Here is a 23,850-nt window from a genome sequence, read left to right as displayed (position 1 = left end):
GCCAAAAAGATATTTGAATCAGGGTGAAGGGGTATACTGGGGTGGGGGGGAAGCAGAACATGAGCTGAAACTGAAGTGAGTGGTGTTGGATCGCATAGAGACCAGATAGCATTGGGGTTAGGAACTAGAGAAACCTGGGTTTAGTTAGTTCATGGCTCACAAGTATTCAATTAGTCCTTATCCCTCGCCAGTAGGATTCTTTACTGGGGGGATTGGATTCTTACAAGATGTGTCAATAAAGCCTTGAATCATAGGGTGGAAATTCTGGAGAGCTTCTAGTTTTCAGTATGTCCTGGTCATCTTAGGAGTGGCATGGAAGGCTGTGCTGCTACTTCCAGGGATTTGGCCTCCCAAGCTTAGCCTGTGTCATTAGGAGTGAGCCACCTCTGACTCCCTACCAAGGGAGTCAGGTATTATAATTAACATAATGTATACTTAAATATTTGGGGGGGTTTATAGGAACAACAACAACAACAACAAAAATCTGATGATCAAGGAGTCATAAAAAGGCAAAGAAAGGTGCATGGGTACAGAGACAGGGACTTCAAGGCTAAAGCATTTGGGGGAGCAGAAAGTTCTGATATTCCTAGTGAAGATTAGGGAGCCAGTGGAACTAAGCACTAAGCCATGCTGTGTAGTGAGAGGTACTAGTGAGACAGAAAAAGATGTAGACAAAGGCAAGTAAGTGGTAGATCAAGTCCCACTGCAGATATTGCTTATGTAGTCCAAGGGAAGTTGGTGAGGAAAATAAAAGATTTTGGTGTTAGTTTTCTAGGGCTGACATGGTACTTTGTTTGTGGCATGGACTGGGTGGCTTAAACCAAAGAAATTTATCATCTTACACTTTTTAAGTCCAAGATCAGGACATCAGCAGGGTTGTCTGAAGGCTGTGTGGGAAAGATCAGTTTTGGCTTCTCTTTGGTTTTATAGATAACAGAACATTTTCACCATTGTAGAAAATTCTATTGAACAATACTACTGTAGGCCTGAGAGCAGTGTTTAATATTTTGCATTTCTCTGAAAAGCAATGGAAAGCAAGTAATGCTGTTAAAGGCATACATGAAGAAGTTAAAACTCAGTGACTGAGCACAACTTGAGGGTTTATGCTGAAACAATGTGGATAAACACAAATATACAACATTTTTATAAAGCATGGACTAGATTAATTCAAAGGGTATTTGAGTATGTACGACACTGAGCTTTAAGGATCCTGAGTAGAACAAGATCTCCTTGTTGAAATATTTTTATTTAAAATTATCCTCAACTGGAATTCTAGATGCTTCCATTGATCTGGAGATGGGCGTGTAAGGAGGTATACTGGACTGGTTTTAAACATTCACATTAAGAGGTTAATGGAAATACTTTGTGCACCGCTTCCTGAACGTGAAAGATGGACTTTGTGAGACCACTCAATCATCTAATTTATATGCCTGCTTTACATAATTTGACCTAATCCATATATATTGCTCTCTGAGATTGAAATTTAACAGCCCTTGCAGATACTGCTGAATGTTTAAACTACTACCATGTACTTCAGCATTTTTCCAGAGGTGACTTTAAAATCTGTAAGGTCAAAAACTCAAAACCCTGAAACACCAAACGCTGGGAAGAATGTGGAACAACAGGAACGCGCATTAATTGCCGGCGGGAATGCAGAAACTGTATAGCCACCACTTTGGAAAACATTTTGGCGATTCCTTACAAAGCTAAACATGATCTAGCCCGAGGACCCAGCAAGATCACTCTCCTTGGCATTTACCGAAATGACCCGAAAAAAGCCTTATGTCCACGCAAAAACCAGCACACGAGTGTTCACAGCAGTTTTAGCCACAACTGTAAAAAACCCAAACCAAACGGAATGTCCTAGAGTGGATGATGATGGGTAAGTGAACTGCGGCAAATCTATACATACAACAGAATATCATTCAGTGATAAGAGAAATGAGCTTTTAAGCTGGAAAAAAGAAAGACATGGAGCCACCTGAAATGACTATTGCTAAGTGAAAGAAGATGTTTTTAAAAGGCTACACATTGTAAATAATAATAATAATAATAATAATAATAATAGGCTACACATTGTCCAGTTTCAACTATACGACATCCTGGGGAAAAAGTTAAAACGAGACAGCAAGGAAAATCAGTGGTTTCTGGGCGGGCGCGGGTGGGTGGGAGGGCAGGGAGAAGGAAGCATACAGGGATGGAACACAGGGAATTTTTATGGCCGTGGGGGCTGTTCTGTAGGTCACTGTAATGGTGGGCCCGTGACCTTACACCTTCTGCAGGACCCTCGCAACTGCACCCAGGAGCGGAACCCAATCTCAACAGCCCGCTGTAACCCACGATGACCCGGTGGCACGCACCCCCGGAGGCGAGGTGTCGGCCAGAGGGGGGACCGTCAGGGGGTGCGGGGGGTGGCGGCTCCCCGTGAAACCCAGCTCGATCTTGGGGCACCGGAAACTGCTCTTAAAAACCAACTCAAAAAAAAAAAAAACCCAAAAAACAAACCCAACTCAATCGCTAAAAAAGAAAAGAAACAACAACAACAAACAAAAACACCCCCGACTTTAAATCCAGAAGACACAACGGTGGTTGCCAGGGAAGAAGGGGGGGGGATGGGCGAAAGGCGATGGAGAGGACCCTTATCCTGATGAACACCGAGCAACCCACAGAATCACTGAAATCATACACCTAAAACTAATCTTTGGGGAAAGGAAGAAAAAAAGAATGTATTACAAAAAGGCGGGGGCGCGGAAGGGGCGGCATCTCTGAGGAAAACCTGCAGGGCTCTCGATTTTTTTCCCCCCCACGGGCTCCTACATCTCAAGAGGGAGCGCTCGATGATCTCCTAAACGAGCAAAGAGAAGCTAAAGGGCACCCGACCTCCACCTCACGGGCGCCGCGAGAGTCTTTATCAGCCTAACCCGCGACTGTGCAGTCCGAGCATCCTTATTTAACCTACGCAATTCACGTCGTCGTCGTCACACGGCGCTGGGACACACCGTCGTTATTCACATTAAAAAAAAAAAATAAAAAAAAAAAACCGTCCCGAGCGCGGAGCCCAACAAGGTGGCAGATACGAAAACCAGGAGGGCTAACCCGGATTCCAGGCTCAAAGTTCTAAAGCATAAAAGCGAACGGCCGAAAATTAGCGATTTCTAATTCCGTCGGCCGAAAACAATGAACGGCCGATAAATCTCGCGATGCCTATGGAAACTACCACTCCCAGCGTGCACAGCGGCTCCGGGCCATCCGCCTATCCCCTGGAGTCTGGAGGGGCCCCGGCATGCCTCGGGGCGCGAAAGGCAGCCTGGGAGCCGTAGTTCCGCTGGACGCCTACCGGTATTGCCAGCGCGGCAGTGGCGGCTCTCTCGGTTCCGTCCAGCCGGGTTCTGTAAGGCGAGCTGAGGCGGAGAAAAGGGCGCGGAACTGGAAGCGGGTGAGTCAGGCGCTGGCTACGTGATAAAGGGAGGCGGCACTGCGGCATACGGCTGGATTAGGTAAATGGACCCGTGCTGCAGTCTCTCCGGAGACGCCGCGATCTAGCGCCCGCGCGAAGAGGGCGAGGAGGAGCCCGCGCCCGGTCCGTGCACCCGTTCTCGCCCTCGTACCCCGCCGCCATCTCCACCATGCAGTCCCGGGAAGAGGCTCCGCGTTCTCGCCGCCTGGCCAGTCCCCGCGGCGGCAAGCGGCCCAAGAGGATCCACAAGCCCACGGTCTCGGCTTTCTTCACGGGCCCGGAGGAGCTGAAGGACGCGGCTCACTCCGCAGCCCTCCTGGCGCAGCTCAAGTCCTTCTACGACGCGCGGCTGCTGTGCGACGTGACCATCGAGGTGGTGACGCCCGGCAGCGGGCCCGGCACCGGCCGCCTCTTCCCCTGCAACCGGAACGTGCTGGCGGCCGCGTGTCCCTACTTCAAGAGCATGTTCACGGGCGGCATGTACGAGAGCCACCAGGCGAACGTGACCATGCACGACGTGGACGCCGAGTCCTTCGAGGTGCTGGTCGACTACTGCTACACGGGCCGCGTGTCGCTGAGCGAGGCCAACGTGGAGCGCCTCTACGCGGCCTCCGACATGCTGCAGCTCGAGTACGTGCGGGAGGCCTGCGCCTCCTTCCTGGCCCGCCGCCTCGACCTGGCCAACTGCACCGCCATCTTCAAGTTCGCCGACGCCTTCGGCCACCGCAAGCTGCGATCCCAGGCCCAGTCCTTCATAGCCCACAATTTCAAGCAGCTCAGCCAGATGGGTTCGATTCGGGAAGAGACTCTGGCGGATCTGACCCTCGCCCAGCTGCTGTCCATCCTGCGCCTGGATAGTCTGAACATAGAGCTGGAGCAGACCGTGTGTCATGTGGCCGTGCAGTGGCTGGAGGCGGCTCCCAAGGAGCGCGGACCCAGCGCTGCGGAAGTCTTCAAGTGTGTCCGCTGGACACACTTCACTGATGAAAATAAAGATTACCTGGAGGGGCTGCTGACCAACACCATTGTGAAAAAGTACTGTCTGGACCTTATCGAGGGGGCCCTGCAGATGCGCTATGGTGACAAGCTGTGCAAGGCTCTGGCGCCCAAGCCAGAGACCAGCAGTGGCAGCTGTGGCGGCGGCAGCAGCAGCAGCGGTGGCAGTGGCGGCGGCAGCGGCAGCGGCGGCAGCGGCGGCAGCGGTGGTAGTGGGGGCAGTGGGGTTGGCAGCGGCACCAGCAGCAGCAGCAGCAGCAGCTCCTCTGTTGTACCCATAGCTGAAAACCCACCCCAGAGGCTGGGCGTGTGTGCTAAGAAGATGGTGATCTTCTTTGGACATCCTAGAGATCCCTTTCTGTGCTGTGACCCATACACCGGCGATATTTACAAAGTGCCCTCGCCTCTGACCTGCCTTGCTCACACCAGGACTGTCACCACCTTAGCTGTCTGCGTCTCTCCAGACCACGACATCTACCTGGCCGCGCAGCCCAGGAAGGACCTCTGGGTGTACAAGCCAGCCCAGAATAGTTGGCAGCAGCTGGCCGACCGCCTGCTGTGCCGGGAGGGCATGGATGTGGCCTACCTCAATGGCTACATCTACATTTTGGGTGGGCGAGACCCCATTACCGGTGTTAAGTTAAAGGAGGTGGAGTGCTACAGTGTCCAGAGAAACCAGTGGGCACTGGTGGCTCCGCTACCCCATTCCTTTATATCCTTTGATCTAATGGTCATCCAGAACTATCTTTACGCCCTCAACAGTAAGCGCATGTTCTGCTATGATCCGAGCCACAATATGTGGCTCAAGTGTGTTTCCCTCAAGCGCAATGACTTTCAGGAAGCCTGTGTCTTCAATGATGAGATCTACTGTATCTGCGACATCCCCGTCATGAAGGTCTACAACCCAGTCAGGGGGGAATGGAGGCAGATTAACAATATTCCCCTGGTGTCGGAGACCAACAACTACCGGATAATCAATCACGGCCAAAAACTGTTGCTGATCACCTCTCGCACCCCACAGTGGAAGAAGAACCGGGTGACCGTGTATGAATATGACACTAGGGGAGACCAGTGGATCAACATAGGTACCACCTTAGGCCTCTTCCAGTTTGATTCCAACTTCTTTTGCCTCTCAGCTCGTGTTTATCCTTCCTGCCTTGAACCTGGCCACAGTTTCCTCACTGAGGAAGAAGACGTGCCGAGTGAATCTAGCACCGAATGGGATTTAGGTGGATTCAGTGAGCTGGACTCTGAGTCAGGAAGTTCAAGTTCTTTATCTGATGATGATTTGTGGGTTCAGGTAGCACCTCAGTGAAATGCACAGGATCAGCAGAGTTTGTTGTAGATAGGTTGAAACACTAAGGTGTTTTTACTGCTTTGGAAAGTGTCTTAAAGAGATGCCCTTTCTCTTTGCTGGGAAAAAAACAACAACAACACAGGTTGATTGATTTCAGGTTTGGTTTAGAAAGGGTATTGTTTGAAATACTAACATAATTTAATGTTAGGGAATTTATACACAAAGAAATCAACCTATTTAATAATTTACTGTTCTAAAAGTCCAGTATTGATTTGATTGTTGGGTATGTTTATGTTTGATTATACTAATTTAGTCTTTTGTTATTAAATCTTCTGTTTTGTGCCACAAGTACTGTGACTTGAATTTTGATTTTTAAAATAGAAAACCGATTGGGTAGGAATCACCAGGTAGGGTTTTGAAAGTGTATCTTTCCCTTCAGAACAGGGTAGTAGGTTCCCAAAACTTTAAACTAGTGGATTATTACAAAATGTGTTCTAATTTAAATATAGTTTTCCAGATTTTAGTTTACTTACCTCCCCTTTTGTGAAGAAGAAAAAAAAAAAGGCAGATGTTTAATGTGACTGGTGATTTCATTTGTAATGATGTACAGGATGGCCGTAAGCTCACTAAAAGTAAAAACAGACACACACAAGATTCAACTGTTTAAAAAGAAATTTGTTTTAAATTTGTAATGTAAAATGTGTATTTGCAAACAGTGACCAATTTTCCATCTGTTCTGGTAGTGTCACCAGTCATGGAAAAACCTTAAAAAAAAGAAAAACTAAACTAACTTGCTTTGTAGGTTCACATTTTTGATCTATACTTGATATATGCTTCACAGAATCAGAGGAATCATCCTCTTTTTCACTGGACACGATTGTGTAAATTTGTATCCATTGTCTTAAAAAGTTTATGTGATTCTTAAAATACTTTGGCTGTACAGTTTTGGTGTTCATCTTAGATTTGTCAGCAAAATGTGATTATTCTTTGCTGTTTAATGAAATAATATTCGTTTTGAAAATATGTGTAAGCTAAGAACAGTATTTTATTGAGATCAGTAGATATTGTGTCTATCAACTATGAAATCAAGTGCCAGCAAAGAACTTTAAAACTTTAAGTTGTGTATAGAACTGTTTTGTGTAGCATTGAAATATTGTCAGTTTTGTAAGTCACTAAATGTTATTATCAGCTTAAAGGTATTTTTGTATTAAAAGTTTACAGTTAAATAACATAAGTGAATGATGGCATTTGGGGCCAGTAGTGAAAGTATATTTCGTCTAAACTATTTCCCTAAGCAGTGGTATACATGGTTATTTTATTAGGGTATTTGTATTTGTTCCGTGTTTCTCTGTGAACCATGCTCCGGTCTTTGTTTCTGTCACACTATGTAAGGGAAAGTTCAGAAACAGAGACTACATCGTACAAAACTGACATTGCTAAATACAAGTGCTTACCTCTTGAGGGTTTATTAGCTATGGTTGTCACGCTACATACCCGTGAAAAATGACCAGATGCTTATGGTGTATCCGTTTTTTCTAGACCCAGTTAGAATTTTCTTCCTGAATCTTCATTCAGTAACATGCTAATTCCTCTTCTATGTTTATGCTCTAGTGATAGAATGCTAACATTTCTTACACCGTGGCTGAGTACAGAGGATTGATTGGTGTTCTCAGGTGGGGAAACTGGATTTTTTAAATGAAATACCATAGGGTGAAAATGGAGAGAGGGAGACACAAAAGGGTAATAAGGAAGAGAGAAAAGAAAAAAAAGGTTGTCTTAGCCGTTTTGATTGGCCATCTGAAGATCCTACAAAACATTCCTGGTTAACATTTTTAGTGAACTGAGATGCTTGTCCTAACAGTATGTGTTCCTTCAAAAGGGCAAACATGCTTTTAGTTGTTTAAGGCTACATTTTGTTCTCTTTAACAGCAGGGTTGTTATAAGCACTGTACTTAACACAAAGCTGTGTCTCAGTAGTGTATTTGGCCAATTTTTTCTTCACCAGTAACTTCTTACGGATAGCTTTCTGTTTTGTAAGGTTGAAATAGGACAGTGCTGATCTTCACCAGATTGTCTCTCTGCAGAATTAAGGTATGCAAACGACCGATAAATGACAAATCCTCTAATTTGTCATTCTCAACCTTGGAGTTAGGTAACAGCTAAGTAGCAGTAATATCTTGGTTTACAAAGAAGTTTTCTTGGGAAGAATTTTGGTTTTGTGATATATTTGTGAATTTAGAGAATCGATGTTAATCATTATTTTATAGATAAGTGATTTGTATGTGATTAGTTGCAAATAAAACTGGTATTAGAACCTAAACTTCCTGGCTTTTTAATTCAGTGTTTGTGCCAAACGTATAAACCCTTGCTTGTGCAGTGAGTGGCAGGACTAGCGGTATTGAAATGCCTTCTTGACGGGAAAGCACCTTTTGTCTCATTTTTCCAATTAATCAGCACATCTTTTGGTGAATGCTCGCTATAACACTGTTTGCAAGACTACTCTTTGTAAGGTTTAGAATGACCTTAATTATCTTTTGTATCTGTTCCTGTAGTCTGAAAAGCGTAACCCAGATTTTTGCAAGTTCTTCTAAGTTCAAACGATAAGTGTCATTAGGGCTGCCAAAGGGATAAACTAGAAATTAATTCTACAATTGGCTTGTCTATAGTAAAGAATCTAGGGAAAGCTTTTAATTCACTCTTTAAAAAAAAAAAAAAGATTTTCTTTACTTGAGAGAGCACAAGCAGGGGTGGGGGTGGGCAGGGGTGGTGATGGTGGCAGAGGCAGAGGGAGAAGTGGACTCCCTGCTGAGCAGGGAGCCTGAGGCGGGGCTCTACCCCAGGACCCTGAGATCATGACCTGAGCCGGAGGCAAAGCCCTTACTTAAGTGCCCCTTTTGATCCATTCTTTATAAAATTACAACAAATTTGTCTTTTTCTTATGTCAAGGATGATAAGACATGAGACCTAAGGTAAGAGTACATTTGACAGTCTCCTTCCCATAGCTTAGAAACTGCAAGACCCTTTTATCACTCTATAGGAATATCCATTATAGCAAATAGGATAAAGCCAGGAAGCATTAGAAAGCAAAATCACCTAGAGAAAATGTGACTATCGGTAGAAACGTAAGACAATGTTATTTTTAAAACCAACAAGAGTGTTCAATATATATATAAACCCGTTGATTTTTTTTTTAAATTAAACTTAAAAAAAAAAAAAACTGTTCGTGGAGGCTGCTGTGGCTCAGAGTACCGTGGGGGCAATAGGTTTTGTGCAAAACAGGAAGGACCTCCTCCTTGACTCTGAGCCATTTGTCACCTGGATCTGTTTCGTCAAACTTTCATTTCTCACGCGAGTACCCGTGAGGATTCAGTGTGGTCCGAGCAAGGCACAGAGTAGGGAGTGGACATTGTAATAACATTCCATCTAGATGTGAGACCTGTTTCCTCCTAAAACAACCTTGTCTGGGAGTCACCTCATGGAGTCAGCCTTTTGCACCCTCACCTCCAAAGTTAAAAATTGCTTAGAAACACCGTATCTCAATCAAATATTTTTTTTGGGCGGGGGCAAAGTTGATTCTAGGAAAACGACCTAACCGCACTTAACAGTAATGTCAGGAAAAGTATTCCAAACAGAACTGTGTGTCTTAAAGAGAAGAGCCTGGACTCTGAATTGTAAGCAATATCACCTTAGATCATCTTAAGAAAATCAAGTAGGTATTTTGGAGGGTTTCGTGGGGTTGTGTTTTGTTGTTGTTTGGTTTTGTGTTTTTGTTTTTGTTTTGTTTTGTTTGCCTATTATAATGGAAAAATTCAGCAATAGGACTTACTTCAGGCACAGCCTGATCTGGAGTCTGTGTCTTCAGAAGACCTCAAGAGCTAACGTTTTCTCTCACTGTGTCTATTGGCTGGAATATAGTTCTGGTTTTAAGTAGTAGAGACCTAGTGGTTATTTAAAAAAGCAGTTTCTCGTATAAAAGTCCAATTTGTTAAGTCTCTAGAAAGTCCCCTGAGACTCAGGCTTTTCTATTTTCCCATTCTGCCATCCTGGGGGTGTTGTCCTGGTCCATACAGTCCAAAGTGGTTAGTCCTGGTGTCTATATTCCTTTTTTTTTTTTTTCTGGTGTCTATATTCCAATCATCCAGAAGAAAGAAAGAGGGGGGAGAGAGCAGGACCCTCCCCTGTAAGAGAGGTGGTGTACATCACTTCCAGTCATGTGACGTTGGCCAGAACTTCACGAGTAGCGACACCTGACTTCAAGAATGCCCAGAAGAGGTAGTCTTTATTCTAGAACAAGATGTGTTGAGTTAACATCCAGGAGTTCCTTCGTATAGGATGGGGGAGAAAGGCTGTTAGGTTAAATAGCAATCTCTCCCGCACCATCTGTTAGGCCAGATGTCATCACATGGCAGCCAAAGTGCTAACACCATCCTGGGGGTTCCTGCAATCTGCACAACACGGGCTAGGCCTTCCCCCCACCACCACCCCCCAGAAGGCCTTGGGGAGCTCCCCGGGCTCTTGCTGCTGCTCTGTACAGAAAAGGCAAGGAAAGGCACTTCATCTTGTTTTGATTAAATAAAGCTTCGTAGACTAAATGTGTACTGGAACCCTAGATCATGAGCCAAAGTCTAGTCTTGGCATTATATCATGGAATGTTTCCACTTCCTGAAAAGAAAGAAAAGAGCACTGACAAATGGCTCTGTGTAATCAATGGCAGTATTAATTATCTTAAACAGCAAATGTTACTTCTGTTTAAAACAACCACAACAACAAAACAAAACAACCCAGAACCAAACAAAGCTATCAGAATTACAGAGTAATGATGAAAACTGGGAAGTTTCTTAGAGCGAGCTCAGCCATTTAGCAGCATTCTAGCATTTTCTGTGCCTGGATGGTCTCTGCGAGTGCTGTGTGCATGTCAATCTCCTCGTCTCCCCCTCTGTTGAAGCCCAGACCCTCAGCCACAATAGTCTATTCAGAACTTTGCTTCTTGCTGGATTCTTGTCCTGACTTCCAGTTCATCATAGTTTATTCAATATACGCAGAGAGGGTCACTCTGTGATCTGTGCAAACTTCAAAAACAAAACAAGAAACGAAAGAAAAAAAAAACCCAGCTGCCGGAGAACCTTGTGAATAGTGGCTCCTGTCAAGTGTGGGCTACAGCTTTTATCACCATCATCTGTATTCCAGGTCCCCAGATTTTGTCTTTAAGGCACACACCCGCCCTTGTGTGGCAGGCGGAGCCCTCACCTCCAGCCGCAGGCGCAGGGGACACTCCGGCTAGCAGCTGGGTGTCTGTCCCCACATTAACCAAGACTGTGAGACTCCATTTTCTGCTTCATTTCTGAATCTCCTGCAAGCCCCCCAGACACTGCTGGTGAGCTGTGCCCGGCCAGGGCTCCCCTGCGTTCTCTGCCCTGGGCACCCCCTTTGTGTGGGATCGCAGCCCCAAGACTCTCTTTCCTGCAGGACCTTCTGGGAGGGGGGTGGTGGTGGTGGCAGGAATCGGCCGGCTTGTTGCTCTGTTGCCTCCTGCACCAGCATGTGAGCTCCACCATGGAGGGGACCCTTTGCCTTGGCCTCAGCCCCCCGACATCAGGCAGGCGCAGCACCCACTGAATATTTGTCGAACAAAGAAATCGGCGTATCTGGCGCTTGTTTGCATTTATATGAGAAACCCTTGCATTTAGAAATCTCATCTTTTTGTCAATTTTCCAGCTTTGAGGGAGAGCTATTATTAAACTCTTTTGTCTGGTTGTCATAGCAACCCACTGGCCTCCAGAGCTACAGGTTATTTCTGATGGGCATGTTCCACCAGACAACTGAGCGCACGGCGTTTGCGATTATGGAATCATGCCGCTGTTCCAAATCACAGTCCTCACCCTGCATGTGTCTCGGTGTCTTGGATAGTGAGAGCGGGGAGCTCGCCAGCAAACAGGCCCCTTCCGACGCAAAGGTGAGGAGGAACTCGAGCACCCTAACCTAGGTCTCTACCCTCCACGCCTGACCTAGCCTCTCCCGAGGGCTCCACCTTTCCACCAGCACCTGTGCACTCAGTGGGGCTTTCTGGCCAAGGTGCCCAGGAAGTTTCAGCAATTCATTGCTCCAAGCCTCTAAAGAGCTCTGAGGCTTGGCTTCATTTTCTTTCTTTCTTTCTTTTTTTTTTTTTTTCTCTCCCCCTTGCCCGTTTCTTAAATTTCACGTAACATGAGCAAAGGAGGAGGGTTTTCACCAAAAAAATTGAGATTTGCCCTGAAAAGGTCCAGAAGCGGGTGCTCTCCTCCTCCTTCTCTTTCTTCCCCTTCCCCTGCCCCCCTTCTTCCTTCGGCTCATGCTTTAGGGTGGCAGGGCCCGGACAAGGGTTTTCTTAAACTGAGTTAGCAATCACAGAAAACTCTTCAGGATCGGTTGGATGTGACAGGGTTTCCAGGGCCCTGCAGCCGGCCAGTTTTTCCAAGGCAGAGAGGCCAGTGGTGGATGCGCCCAGGGGGGTCTTACAAAGACGCGAGGCTGCGTTTTCTCTTCTGTAGGTTTGCCTCCCCCTGTTCTAGGGACAGGCAGGCGCCACCCAGTTCCAAGGTGTAGCCTGCGATAATTACTTCACCCTTCCTCTGTGCTGTTCTGAATGCTTTTCTTATTATAAATAAGGTTGTAATACCCACCAGTAAGCGGTCCCCTAACCTTATCTAAATGAAATCACATTGCAATTAACTTACCTCCCGGTTTTGACATAAAAGCCCTAACCACCCACAACTGCCAATTAGCACCAATTGTAAAGGGATTCATGCTAAATGGTATCTTGATTTGGTTTCACTTTTGAACAGAGGGGTTCAGCAGCTGGCTAGATGAAGAGGAAGAAAGGATCAGCAAATTCTTTTTTGCTTATGGGATTTCAAACGATGCGCCAACCCAGTTACCTCTCCTCCTCATTTGTTTTAAAAGTGAGGGATCCTGTCAAGGTTATCTGCACAGATATCAGCTCTTGGGCCTACTGTGAAAATAAGTCCAGCAAGGCTTTCATGAAACCATTGCATCTGATGCTGCTTTTTTGATCTGAAGACTTCCTGTCTTTACTTCAAATGGCAGAACAATTTATGAGCCAGAATGCAAACAAGTACATGATAATAGCAGTAGGCTATTTGTGACAATTCAGCATTGAGGTTAGGGCCCATGCGAAGCACAGGAGCCCATGAGGAAGCAAAAGCAATGTACTTTCCAATGAAACAAATACTGGTTTATCAAAACAAATTAGAAAAATTAAGAGTATGGGGCCCCTGGGGCCCCTGGGTGGCTCAGCAGTTGAGCGTCTGCCTTTGGTTCAGGTCATGATCCCGGGGTCCTGGATGGAGTCCCACATTGGGCTCCCCGCAGGGAGCCTGCTTCTCCCTCTCCCTGTGTCTCTGCCTCTCTCTCTGTGCCTCTCAGGAATAAATAAATACTCTAAAAAAGGGAATAAAAAAAGAAAAATTAAGATTATTACATAATAATTCTAAGTTCTTTTTTTAATTTTGTACTTGAGGAAAGTTGGGTCTTGTTCAGGAGGATGAGGAGGTCTTGTGGGAGTTTTCTGGGCTTAGAAATAGATAATACAGGGGATGCCTGGGTAGCTCAGCGGTTTGGCGCCTGCCTTTGGCCCAGGGCACGATCCTGGAGTCCTGAGGTCGAGTCCCACGTCGGGCTCCCGGCATGGAGCCTGCTTCTCCCTCTGCCTGTGTCTCTGCCTCTCTCTCTCTCTATGTCTATCATAAATGAATAAATAAAAAATCTTTTAAAAAAAGAAATAGATAATACAGATTCCGTTTGGAATAATGAGTTATAAATATACCTTGAAATGCTAACATTACCTAAATATAGGGGCACCTGGGTGGTTGAGCATCTGCCTTCGGCTCACGTAGTGATCCCAGGGTCCTGGGATTGAGTTTTGCATCGGGCTCCCCGGGGGAACCTGCTTCTCCCTCTGCCTATGTCCCTGCCTCTCTTTGTGTGTTTCTCATGAAAAAATAAATATAATCTTTATTAAAAAAAATAAATGTTAGGTACAATTATAATTATTTTTATGTATATTAAGGAGATGCTCAAAGCCTGTTATTCATGCTTTGTTTTAGGCTATTCTTGCTGCTTCTCTCCCTTGCTCACTCTCTGGATTTGAAGATCATTTTCTTTTGGACTCATAGTACGTGTCAACGCTTAACCAAGAACCCTCCTGACCCTCATCTGATAACTGGAACAGCTCAAGATTTTATGGATTTACACTTCCATGTTCCTCTCATGCTCCGGGTAGGATTACAGTACCCTTTTCATTTTGTCATACTTCCTCCAAGCTTTTTTTTTTTTTTTTTTTTGAAAACAAGTTTTCTTACCAGGTCATACTACAGATTTATTGTGATTTTATGTGATTTTCTCACACTTTCTCATTTCACAAGTCCTCTCTATAGGGGAAAAAGGTTCCCTTATCTACATGCGCATGTGCGCACACTAATATGAAGAGGCTGTACACAGGAGGATGTTCTTTGCAGTGTTACATTAGCAACGTTAAACAGTCACTAAAGTTCACCCACCAACAAATATTCACAGCCTAAGCATATACCCAAATATTCGGCAAACATTTCTACTAAAGAACCATATGCGGCCTGTGAAAAAAAACAAGGTGGATCTGTGTGCATTGAGATGGGAAGATGTTTGCCATAGAACTTGTTGTTGGGACTGTGTGACATCTGAAACCCTTTCCTATGTCTGCATGACCTAATGTTGTGTGACTCTCCTGGGGACCAGGGCTTCTCTATGGATGCCGAAAACTTCACAGGCAGGTCCTGTCCCAGACTCCTGGCAGAGAGCATGTGGGGGAAAAACATGAGCTCGCATGGTCGTTTCCAGGACTTCCAATCTCCAGAAGTGGCATAAAGAAGCAGAGCTTTTAGAATTCATTCTGGGGAAGCAGCAGTAGCAGCAGAAAGAACAGCGACTTTTTGGGAGCAGCAGAGTAGCAGCATATTAATAAGACTTTTTGATGTGACTTTTCACTTCCTTTTAAAATTGGTATTACATTCAATTAATTCAAAATGCAAAGAGGACAAAAGCTATACATAATGAGAAGTTCCCTCTCCTTTCTCCTGTCCATCTTATCCTTGTCCTGACACCTAGTTTTCTGATGTTACTAATTTGGGGTATATCCTTCCTTTTAGGGCTATTTTCTGGATACATATGACCATATGCAGATCTTTCTCTTTTTTTCATTAATTCATTAATTCATTCATGACTAAAACTGTAGCATGTTATATAAACTGCTTTTTAAAAGGATTTTATTTTTTTATTCATGACACACACACACACACACACATACACACACATACACACAGAGGCAGAGACACCAGCAGAGGGAGAAGCAGTCTCCATGCAGGGAGCCTGATGTGGGACTCTATCCCAGGACTCCAGGATCACGCCCTGGGCCAAAGGCTGAGCCACCCAGGTGTCCCTATAAACTGCTTCTGATCCCGGAGCACATTCTATATCAGTGTGTCCAGGACGTGTTCATTCTTTGATAGTTAGAGTAGGCATTGTGTAAATATATCAGTTCCTATGGATGGACATTTAGGGGATGTATAGTCCTTTGCTATTACCAACAATGGTGCCATGAATACCCTTGTATTCGTGGTTTCATATCTTTGCCAAAGTTTCTGTAGGGCAAACTTCTCAAAGGGCATGTACCTTTGGAATTTTAATGAGGTATTACCAAATTGCCCTCTGGAAAGTTTATGGCAATTTATGCTCCTACCAGCAGTGAGTAGTGGTGCCATTTCCCCACATCCTCCCCCCAAATGTGGGACTAGATTATTGATCTTTGCTCTGACTTGATTTTGACTTTATTTCTGGCTGTTTGAGAAATTTTGGAGGCACCTGGCTGGCTCAGTCAGTTGAGCGTCTGCCTTCGGGTCAGGTCATGATCCTAAGGTCCCAGGATCAAGTCCTGCATTGGCTCCCTGCTCAATGGGGAGTCTGCTTCTCCCTCTGACCCTGCCCCATCTTGGGTGCTCTCACTCACTCTCTCTCTCAAATAAATAAAGTCTTTAAAAAATGTTTTTTGTTGTTTCTTGGGGGCACTCAGGTGACTTGGTCAATTAAGTGTCTGACTCTTGATCTTAGCACAGGTCATGACCTCAAGGTCATGAGTTTGAGCCCCACACATCTGGCTCCACACCGGGCATGGAATCTACTTAAGAAAAAAAAAAAAAAAAAGAAAGAAAAGAAAAGAAAAACAAACTTGTTTCTTCATGTTTTCTGAGCTAGTACTCTGTGTTTCCAACACATTGCTTTTGTTTTTGCTTAATCAGAGGAAGTTTCTGTTATTTGCAACCAAGAACCTAGACCTAGACATCTATAATCTATGATCTATCTTTGAAAGTAAAATCAAATTGAGGAATAATAGGCATACAGTGATTCTTATTTTTATAAAACCAAAAGAAATCAAAACAGGGGCACCTGGGTGGCTCAGCAGTTGAACATCTGCCTTTGGCTCAGGTCATGATCCCGAAGTCCTGGGATCAAGTTCCACATTCAGTTCCCCACAGGGAGCCTGCTTCTCCGTCTGCCTGTGTCTCTGCCTCTCTCTGTGTGTCTCTCATGAATAAATAAATAAAAATTTTTAAAAAAGGAAATCAGGGATCCCTGGGTGGCGCAGCGGTTTGGCGCCTGCCTTTGGCCCTGGGCGCGATCCTGGAGACCCAGGATCGAATCCCACGTCGGGCTCCCGGTGCATGGAGCCTGCTTCTCCGTCTGCCTGTGTCTCTGCCTCTCTCTCTCTCTCTCTCTCTCTGTGACATAAATAAATAAAAATTAAAAAAAATAAAAAAATAAAAAAAGGAAATCAAAAGCTATATACATATCGTTTAGAGAAAATTCTGGAAGGACACAAACTAGACAGTGGCTGGTTGCCTCTGGATGAGGGGCTCACAAGGTTAGGGGGACATTTTAACTTTTCCCTTCATATACTTGAATATCACTGGAAATTTTTATGATGAGTATATTATACTTTTTAAAGTTTTAAATTAAGAAAAAACATAGGACCTTAAAAACTCCTCAAATTCTTAAATCTGCAGTGCCATATCAGTTTGCTCAGGCTGCCCTAACAGAACACCACAGACTGGGAGGCTTCAAGTAACAATCATTACTTTAAAAAAAATTGGGGTCGGGGGTACTCCTGAGTGGCTCAGTGGTTGAGCATCTTCCTTTGGCTCAGGGCATGATCCTGCTGTCCCGGAGTCAAGTCCCACCTGCATCAGGCTCCCAACATGGAGCCTGCTTCTCCCTCTGTCTGTGTCTCTACCTCTCTCTCTGTCTCTCATGAATAAATAAATAAAATCTTTACAAAAAAATTTTTTTAACAGTTGTTACCTTCAAAAAAATTTTTTGAAGTAATCTCTATGCTCAATGTGGGGCTTGAACTCGTAACCTTGAGATCAAGAGCTGTATGCTTTACCAACTGAGCCAGCTAGATTCCCCAACAATCATTACTAATATCTAGTCACTGTTAATTTTCTTTTTACAGCAGCATCGTTTTACATTGTTCTGAATCAGGATATAAACACCATCTATGCATTACATTTGCTTGATATGTGTATCTCAAGTCTCCAGTAATCTGTTGTCTTTCTTCTTGCTATTTGTTGGAAAAAAAGCAAGTCACCCCTACATCCTGGACTTGATTGTTTGCATCCCCATTATCCCATTAATATGTTCAAACAGCAGAATATATTTTCTCACAGTTCTGGAGGCTAGAAGTCCAAGATCAAGGTGCCAAGCAGATCCAGCTAGCAATCTGTTCTCTCTGAGATCCGGGACTGGGGTGAGAAGTAGGAGGAGATCACAGTGTATCCATCTTTTTCTTTCCTATTTGGCTCAGTTTTTATGGGACAGTCACAGTGATAGTAGTTGCATGGGAATATTCCTCAAAAGTCAATAGACACCTGTAGTGTCTTGGACCTAATAGTTTGGGTCAGAGGACTCAGGAATAGCAGAAGACAGGAAATGGCATTATTATGTGGAGGTGCAGTCAACAGACATTTCATGAACCAGTGAACGTTTTTATGGTCTGTGTGAATTTGAAAGTTGGCTGCAAAAGATACTCAGTTCCTGTGGGTAGAAGATGATGTGACATGCCCTTGTCCTATTCACATGGTTCGGGTCACAGATTTTACCAATTACTGCATAGCCTTTTGTGTTTTCATCTCATATTAATTTTCTTCCATTTGCACCCCAGGCCAGAGTGGGGAGGGTGGCACTTCTCTTTCCGTTGGGCCTTGTTCCACGAAGCCCTTTTATCTGGGGACAGGGCAAAGCAAAGACACGCAGATCCAGTAGCTGAACGTGCCAGATTCCCAGAGAAGCCCACTTTCTGTAGTATACTTTCAAGTCACAGAATTTGTTCTTTTTCTCCTTTCTGTCGTCAATGACAAGGGTCAAAGGCATTTAATCAAACCCTTATAGAGAGAAGAGTCCCATTGTCACGCAGTGTGCTGATCAAATTTTTGTCTTCTGTTGAAAAAAAAAAGTATTTTGGGAACAGAGCTGAGTATGATGCGTGAGTATGATTTCTACAGCCGCTGCAGAAATATGAGCACGGCACAGATCTGCTCGGCTCATTATTTCCTCTCTCTCTGGATAAATACTGAAATTGTTATTAGTATGGGTAATAAATACTTAGGAAACATGAGGACGTGTCTTCTTTATTCCGCTCTGAGTCCAGCGAGCTAAAGCCAAAATTACCTTCCGATCTCCAAACCAAAATAATTAATGCCCAAGAAGGCACCGTGATGACAGGGAAGTCTACAGGCCAGATGCCTGATTACTGCTGCAGAAATAATGATATAATGAAGCTTATAGTAAGAAAAATGAAAACAAAAAACTTCTCAAGCCAGCATGTGGTGCCACAATTTACAATGTTTGGCTACTTTGGGCTTTAGGAACAGCTTGCTAATAGCTTTGCCAATTATTTAAGCGATGTAATTGAATTTCTTCTGCATCACATAGTGGTTTATTAAAGAACTCATGTTTAGCTCCTCGGCCCTGGAGGACCAGCTCATTTGTTATTGCAGCTAACAGTTTCCAAGCTCTCTCTGTCGACTTCGCCAAGATCCTAATGCCAAGAGGAAGGGAGAAGCTGGATTCCCGCTATTAATCAAGTGCAGACAAAGACTTGGTTGATGACCTAGACCCTACGGCTCAAACTTAAATCTGAACTTGTAAAATGAGAAGACAGGATGATGTTCTGGTCTCAAGACATTGGAGAAAATCTCTCTTTGGTCCCATGTCCTGAGTCCACAGCAAGTGTTTGCTGTATGACTAGGACCTGGGTGGTCCTTTGTATAATTACTTTCATTTTTTTGGTCAAAGATGTGGAGAACAAAATAACAGGGGCAACAAGGAGGGGGAAGTGAATACCTAGCAAGAAACGTACCTGGGGAGGGGAGATTCCACCTGGGGAAAGAACTCTAGCCACTGGTGCATCTCTAAGCACTTAGAGTGGTCCCTGTTTACTTTCAAGGCAGGATCCTGAAAGCTAGATTTCCAATGCAAGTTAAAGAACCCAGGAACTTGTCTGAACTGACTAGGAGGGGGGAAAAAGGCATTCCCCATTTGCCCTGGTGCCAGAAGTTTACTTCAGGTCTGTGCATTACCTTTTCTAGAAATACCCAGGCCAATACTTCCCTCTACCGCTCGGAAGCAATTCTACAACACAAGTCACTCAGAACTGCTCACACAAGATCGCATACCTGCTTCTTGTGGCACAAGTGTTAAGTTGACTGTTGCCAAGTACAATCAAAGGGAAAAGAAGTACAGCAATGGTTCAAGATTCATTCCCTTTTGTAGAACATCTATAGGTAAATGTAGACAAGTTTGCCTTCCTGAAGGTGTATCTTAACCAAAGAGACCCTGTTATGCGAAAATATGAGGCTGGGCAAAAGGAAATAGATTTTTTAAATATAGATTTGGAGGGACACCTGGGTGGCTCAGCGATTGAGTGTCTGTCTTTGGCTCAAGGGCATGATCCCGGGGTCCTGGGATCGAGTCCCACATTGGGCTCCTTGAGGGAGGCCTGTCTGTGTCTCTGCCTCTCTCTGTGTCTCTCATGAATAAATAAATAAAATCTTTTAAAAAAAATATAGAGAGATTTAAAGTCGATTTTTTAAAAATTGAGAGTCATGGCACTAATGTATAGAGCTTGAAAGTCAGCATTCCAGCCCTCCCCAGGAAAAAAAAAAGTTGATCAAGATTAAAATCAATAAATTTTCTTAGAACCACCATTAAACTGGGGTCACAGGACAAACCACCATCCCCCAAACTAGAAAGACTGGTAAACAGAACATGAAGACTCCTAACTCTGGGAAACGAACTAGGGGAGTGGAAGGGGAGGAGGGCGGGGGGTGGGGGTGACTGGGTGACGGGCACTGAGGGGGGGCACTTGACGGGATGAGCACTGGGTGTTATTCTGTATGTTGGCAAATTGAACATCAATAAAAAATAAATTTATTATTTAAAAAAATTATAAATATTTTTAATAAAAATGTTTATTTTTAATAAAAAATCTGTGTTATGACATTAAAAAAAATAGAAAGACTGGTAAATACAGAGGACATTGATGAGCTTACCTGAAGTAAAAGCCCAGCAGCAGGTCCTGGTAGGAAGACTTACAAGAGAACTGACAACCCCCCACTCCCCAACCAGGCTGAGTGCAGATTCTGCTAAGTTAACAATTCCTGAGAGCCCAATCTAAGGGGCAGGGGTGGGGGTACCCCGTTTCTGGACTCCAAGAGCACCACCACCCATTCTTACAGACCTCAGAAAAGTTTCCTCTGTCCCAGGGGAAGGGGAAAATTAACCATTTGAAATAGGCCTAAGGGGAGTTTCCTTTGAAACACAACCCTGCCCCCCCCAAGTGCATTCTGGTTTTCATGACAAAAGCCCACCATCAAAGGAAACCACTTTATCAGAGCCTTTTACTAAGGTGGGGCGAGGGAATCTCCAACACTAGGACGTTCTGGTCTCCCAGGATCCTAAGTGGGGAAGGAGAGAAGCTCATGAGCTTGTGAAGTCACAGCGCAGAGATTCCATTACCACATTCTAGAATGTGGCCCTTTGGCTGCACAATCCCACCGGGACCATGGCTCATAGCTGCAAGAATGAATGGGGCTCAGGCTGTCATTCAGGAGGAATTTCTAGGCCAAGATGACAGAGGAGTGTTTGCTGTATGACAAAGGACCTGGGAGGAGAGACGCACAGGGGACATTGGATCAAATGGAAACCTCTGCCACCTGCAGCCACAGGAAACTTTAAACATGGCCTACCTCCAAGGAAAACAAATGTAAAAATCTCACAGTAAAGGTGGATTTACCTCAGTTCCTTTTCTCCAATACATCAGGAATGGCTTTCAACAACAACAACATCACAAGGCAGGCTAAGAGAGAAAAACCACAGTCTGAAGAGACAAAGCAAGTACCAGAAACAGACACAAATATGGCAAGCTTTTGGAATGGTCAGAAGCTGAAGGTAACTGATTAAAATGCTAATGGCTCGGGGTGCCTGGGTGGCTCAGTTGATTAAGCGTCTGTTTTCAGCTCAGGTCAGGATCCTGGGGTCCTGGGATCGAGTCCGCCTCCAGCTCCCTGCTCAGCGGTGAGCTTGCATCTCCTCCCTCTGTCCTCTCTCCCCGCTCACGCTTCTCTCTCTTTCTCAAATAAATAAATGCAATCTTTAAAAAAAAGAAAAGAAAACAAATGCTAATGGCTCTCCTGGAAAAAGTGGCCAACATACAAGAATAGAAGAGTAACATGCGAAGAGATAGAAACAATCGAGAGAGAGAACCTCGAAACTCAAAAGGAAATTCTAGAAATAAGAAATGTTGTAAAAATGAAGAATGTCTTTGATGGGCTCATTAGTAGACGGGACATGGACAAGTTAGCAGTTAGTCAGCTTACAGGTGTGTCCATAGAAGTCCCCCAACGTGAAATGCAAAGGAATAGAAGAGTCAAAACAATGACAGTGGAACAGAATATTCAAGAAGTGTACAAACGCTAAGCATAAGCTGTAATGAAAACTCTGGGGGATTGTGTGTCAATGTAGGTTCATCACTTGTAAACAACGTACCATGCTGTTGAGGGACACTGATAGTGGAGGGTGTGCATGTGTGGGGCCAAGGGGATGCAGGAACTTTATACCTTATTGTCTTTTTTAAATTTTTTTTTTAAAGTTTTGTTTTTAAAGTGCTCTCTACACCCACTGTGGGGCTCACACTCACAACTGGAAAGATCAAGAGTCTCATCATGCTCTACTGACTGAGCCAGCCAAGCATCCCTGTACCTTCCTTTCAATTTCATTGTGATCCTAAAACCTCTCTTAAAAAATATCTCCATTTTTACAGATAAGAAGATAGAGGCAGAGAGATTAAATGGCTTGCCTAAAATTTACCAAGGTCTACCAGGTACAAAATAGGGATTGGCCAAGAGTCAGTCTGGTGCTGGAACATTTATGTCTAACTAGTGCACTTTTCTTCCTTTTCTGAATCTTCTTTTCCAGAAAAATGTATCTTGCAGATCAATTCATAAAGCACATAGAGCGGTCTTTTTAATTTAATCAGTTTGTATTGCTGAGCCCCCAAGTTGCTTCTAATCTGATTTAGAAATAATGCTACATTAGTCTTACATGTGTCACTGCTGTTGGAGCAAAATGAACCGATCTTTTATTTATTATTTTTAAAGGTATTAATTAATTAATTAGTTATTTATAAGGTATTTATCTATCAATCAATCAATCAATCAATCAGAGAGCCAGTGAGAGAGAGCACAAGCAGGCTCCCTGCTAGGCCAGGAGCTGGATGTGGGACTTGATCCCAGAAACTTGAGATCATGGTCTGAGCTGAAGGCAGCTGCTTACCCAGTGGAGCCACCCAGGGGTCCCAAAACAGATCTTTTAGAATCTCTAAAAGAAAGAGTTTTATTTGAGCCCAAGTTAGGACAGCTACCCAAGACACATGCTCTTCACAGGGAAGAAAGTGCTCCAGAAAACTAACAGTTTTTACAGAATCATGTACTTTTTTTTTTAACATATTATAAAAGCTCAAAAGATTACAGATAGAGGCAAGAATCACAAGTTTTATCATAAGGGAATGCAGGGAGGAGGAGCCTTGATCAATATCTCAAGGACAAGATGATTTTTCCTTCAGGCTCTTCATTCACAAAGCAGATGGACAGTGCATGCCTGGCAGGCCATAAATCAGGCTTTTGGTTTGATCAAAGTTAACATAAGGTCCTGTTGACTTAGAAAGAAATCTAAAATGGCTCCCCTAGAGTATTGCACCTTTGGAGAATTTTTCTCTCATCATGTCCTACTTCTGATCAATACTCTTTTGACAGCACTGGTATCATTATGTTGTCCCTCAATACTAGGGTGATTGCTTATCTGCCATGGGTCCATCATGTCCCTCGGTGCTGGGCCCCATATAGGTCACCTAGGAGTCTCCATGGGGGTGGTGGTGGGGGTGTCAGCAGTATGGGTCTTGATAGAGAATATTATAATTGATTTTTTTTCAATGAGAGGGAATTATGCAAACATTATATGTCTACTTTGTAGTGAGTTTTGCTTTTACATTTTTTGGTAACGTTTATAGCATTAATACGGAGATAATAATAAAACTCCAGGGCTACCTGGGTGGCTCAGTCAGTTAAGCATCTGCCTTCAGCTCAGGTCATGATCCCAGAGTTCTGGGATTAGGCCTTGTGTAGGGCTCCCTGCTCACTGGGGAGTGTGTTTCTCCCTCTACCCCTCCCTTCCACTTATGTTCTCTCTTGTGCTTTCTCTCTCAAATAAATAAAATCTTAGGAAAAATAAAACTCCAATTAATAATATTCCACATAACTAATGGAGAGTGTAGGTACAGAAATATAATGACAAGAGAAGAATCGAAAAAAATCCATTACAAGTATTTTGGTTTTTTTAAGTTTTTTTTTTAGATTGTATTTGTTTATTCAGGAGAGACACACAGAGAGACAGAGGCAGAGACACAGGCAGAAGGAGAAGCAGGCTCCCTGCGGGGAGCCCGACGTGGGACTCGATCCCAG

The 23,850-nt window shown here is 44.2% G+C and overlaps 1 protein-coding gene across 2 annotated transcripts; it reads left to right on the top strand.

Annotated features, from left to right (window-relative positions):
• Window positions 1-3,102: 3,102 nt before the first annotated feature.
• Window positions 3,103-18,430, top strand: LOC140608092 (kelch repeat and BTB domain-containing protein 6). 2 transcript variants are annotated; one of them, XM_072782890.1, is made up of 2 exons: window positions 3,103-5,537; window positions 13,852-18,430. In XM_072782890.1, the coding sequence occupies exons 1-2, from the start codon at window positions 3,626-3,628 to the stop codon at window positions 13,893-13,895; spliced, it is 1,956 nt and encodes a 651-aa protein (XP_072638991.1). In that variant the 5' UTR covers window positions 3,103-3,625; the 3' UTR covers window positions 13,896-18,430. The 2 variants fall into 2 exon arrangements, with proteins under 2 accessions (XP_072638991.1, XP_072638990.1); XM_072782889.1 differs by lacking the exon at window positions 13,852-18,430 and having other exon boundaries at window positions 3,240-8,069.
• The last annotated feature ends 5,420 nt before the right edge of the window (window positions 18,431-23,850 follow it).

This window comes from Canis lupus, chromosome 17, assembly GCF_048164855.1.
Source record: "Canis lupus baileyi chromosome 17, mCanLup2.hap1, whole genome shotgun sequence".
Lineage (NCBI taxonomy): Eukaryota > Metazoa > Chordata > Mammalia > Carnivora > Canidae > Canis > Canis lupus.
The sequence above is the reverse complement of the archived record's forward strand: the minus strand, read 5'-3'. Positions and strand labels throughout refer to the sequence as shown.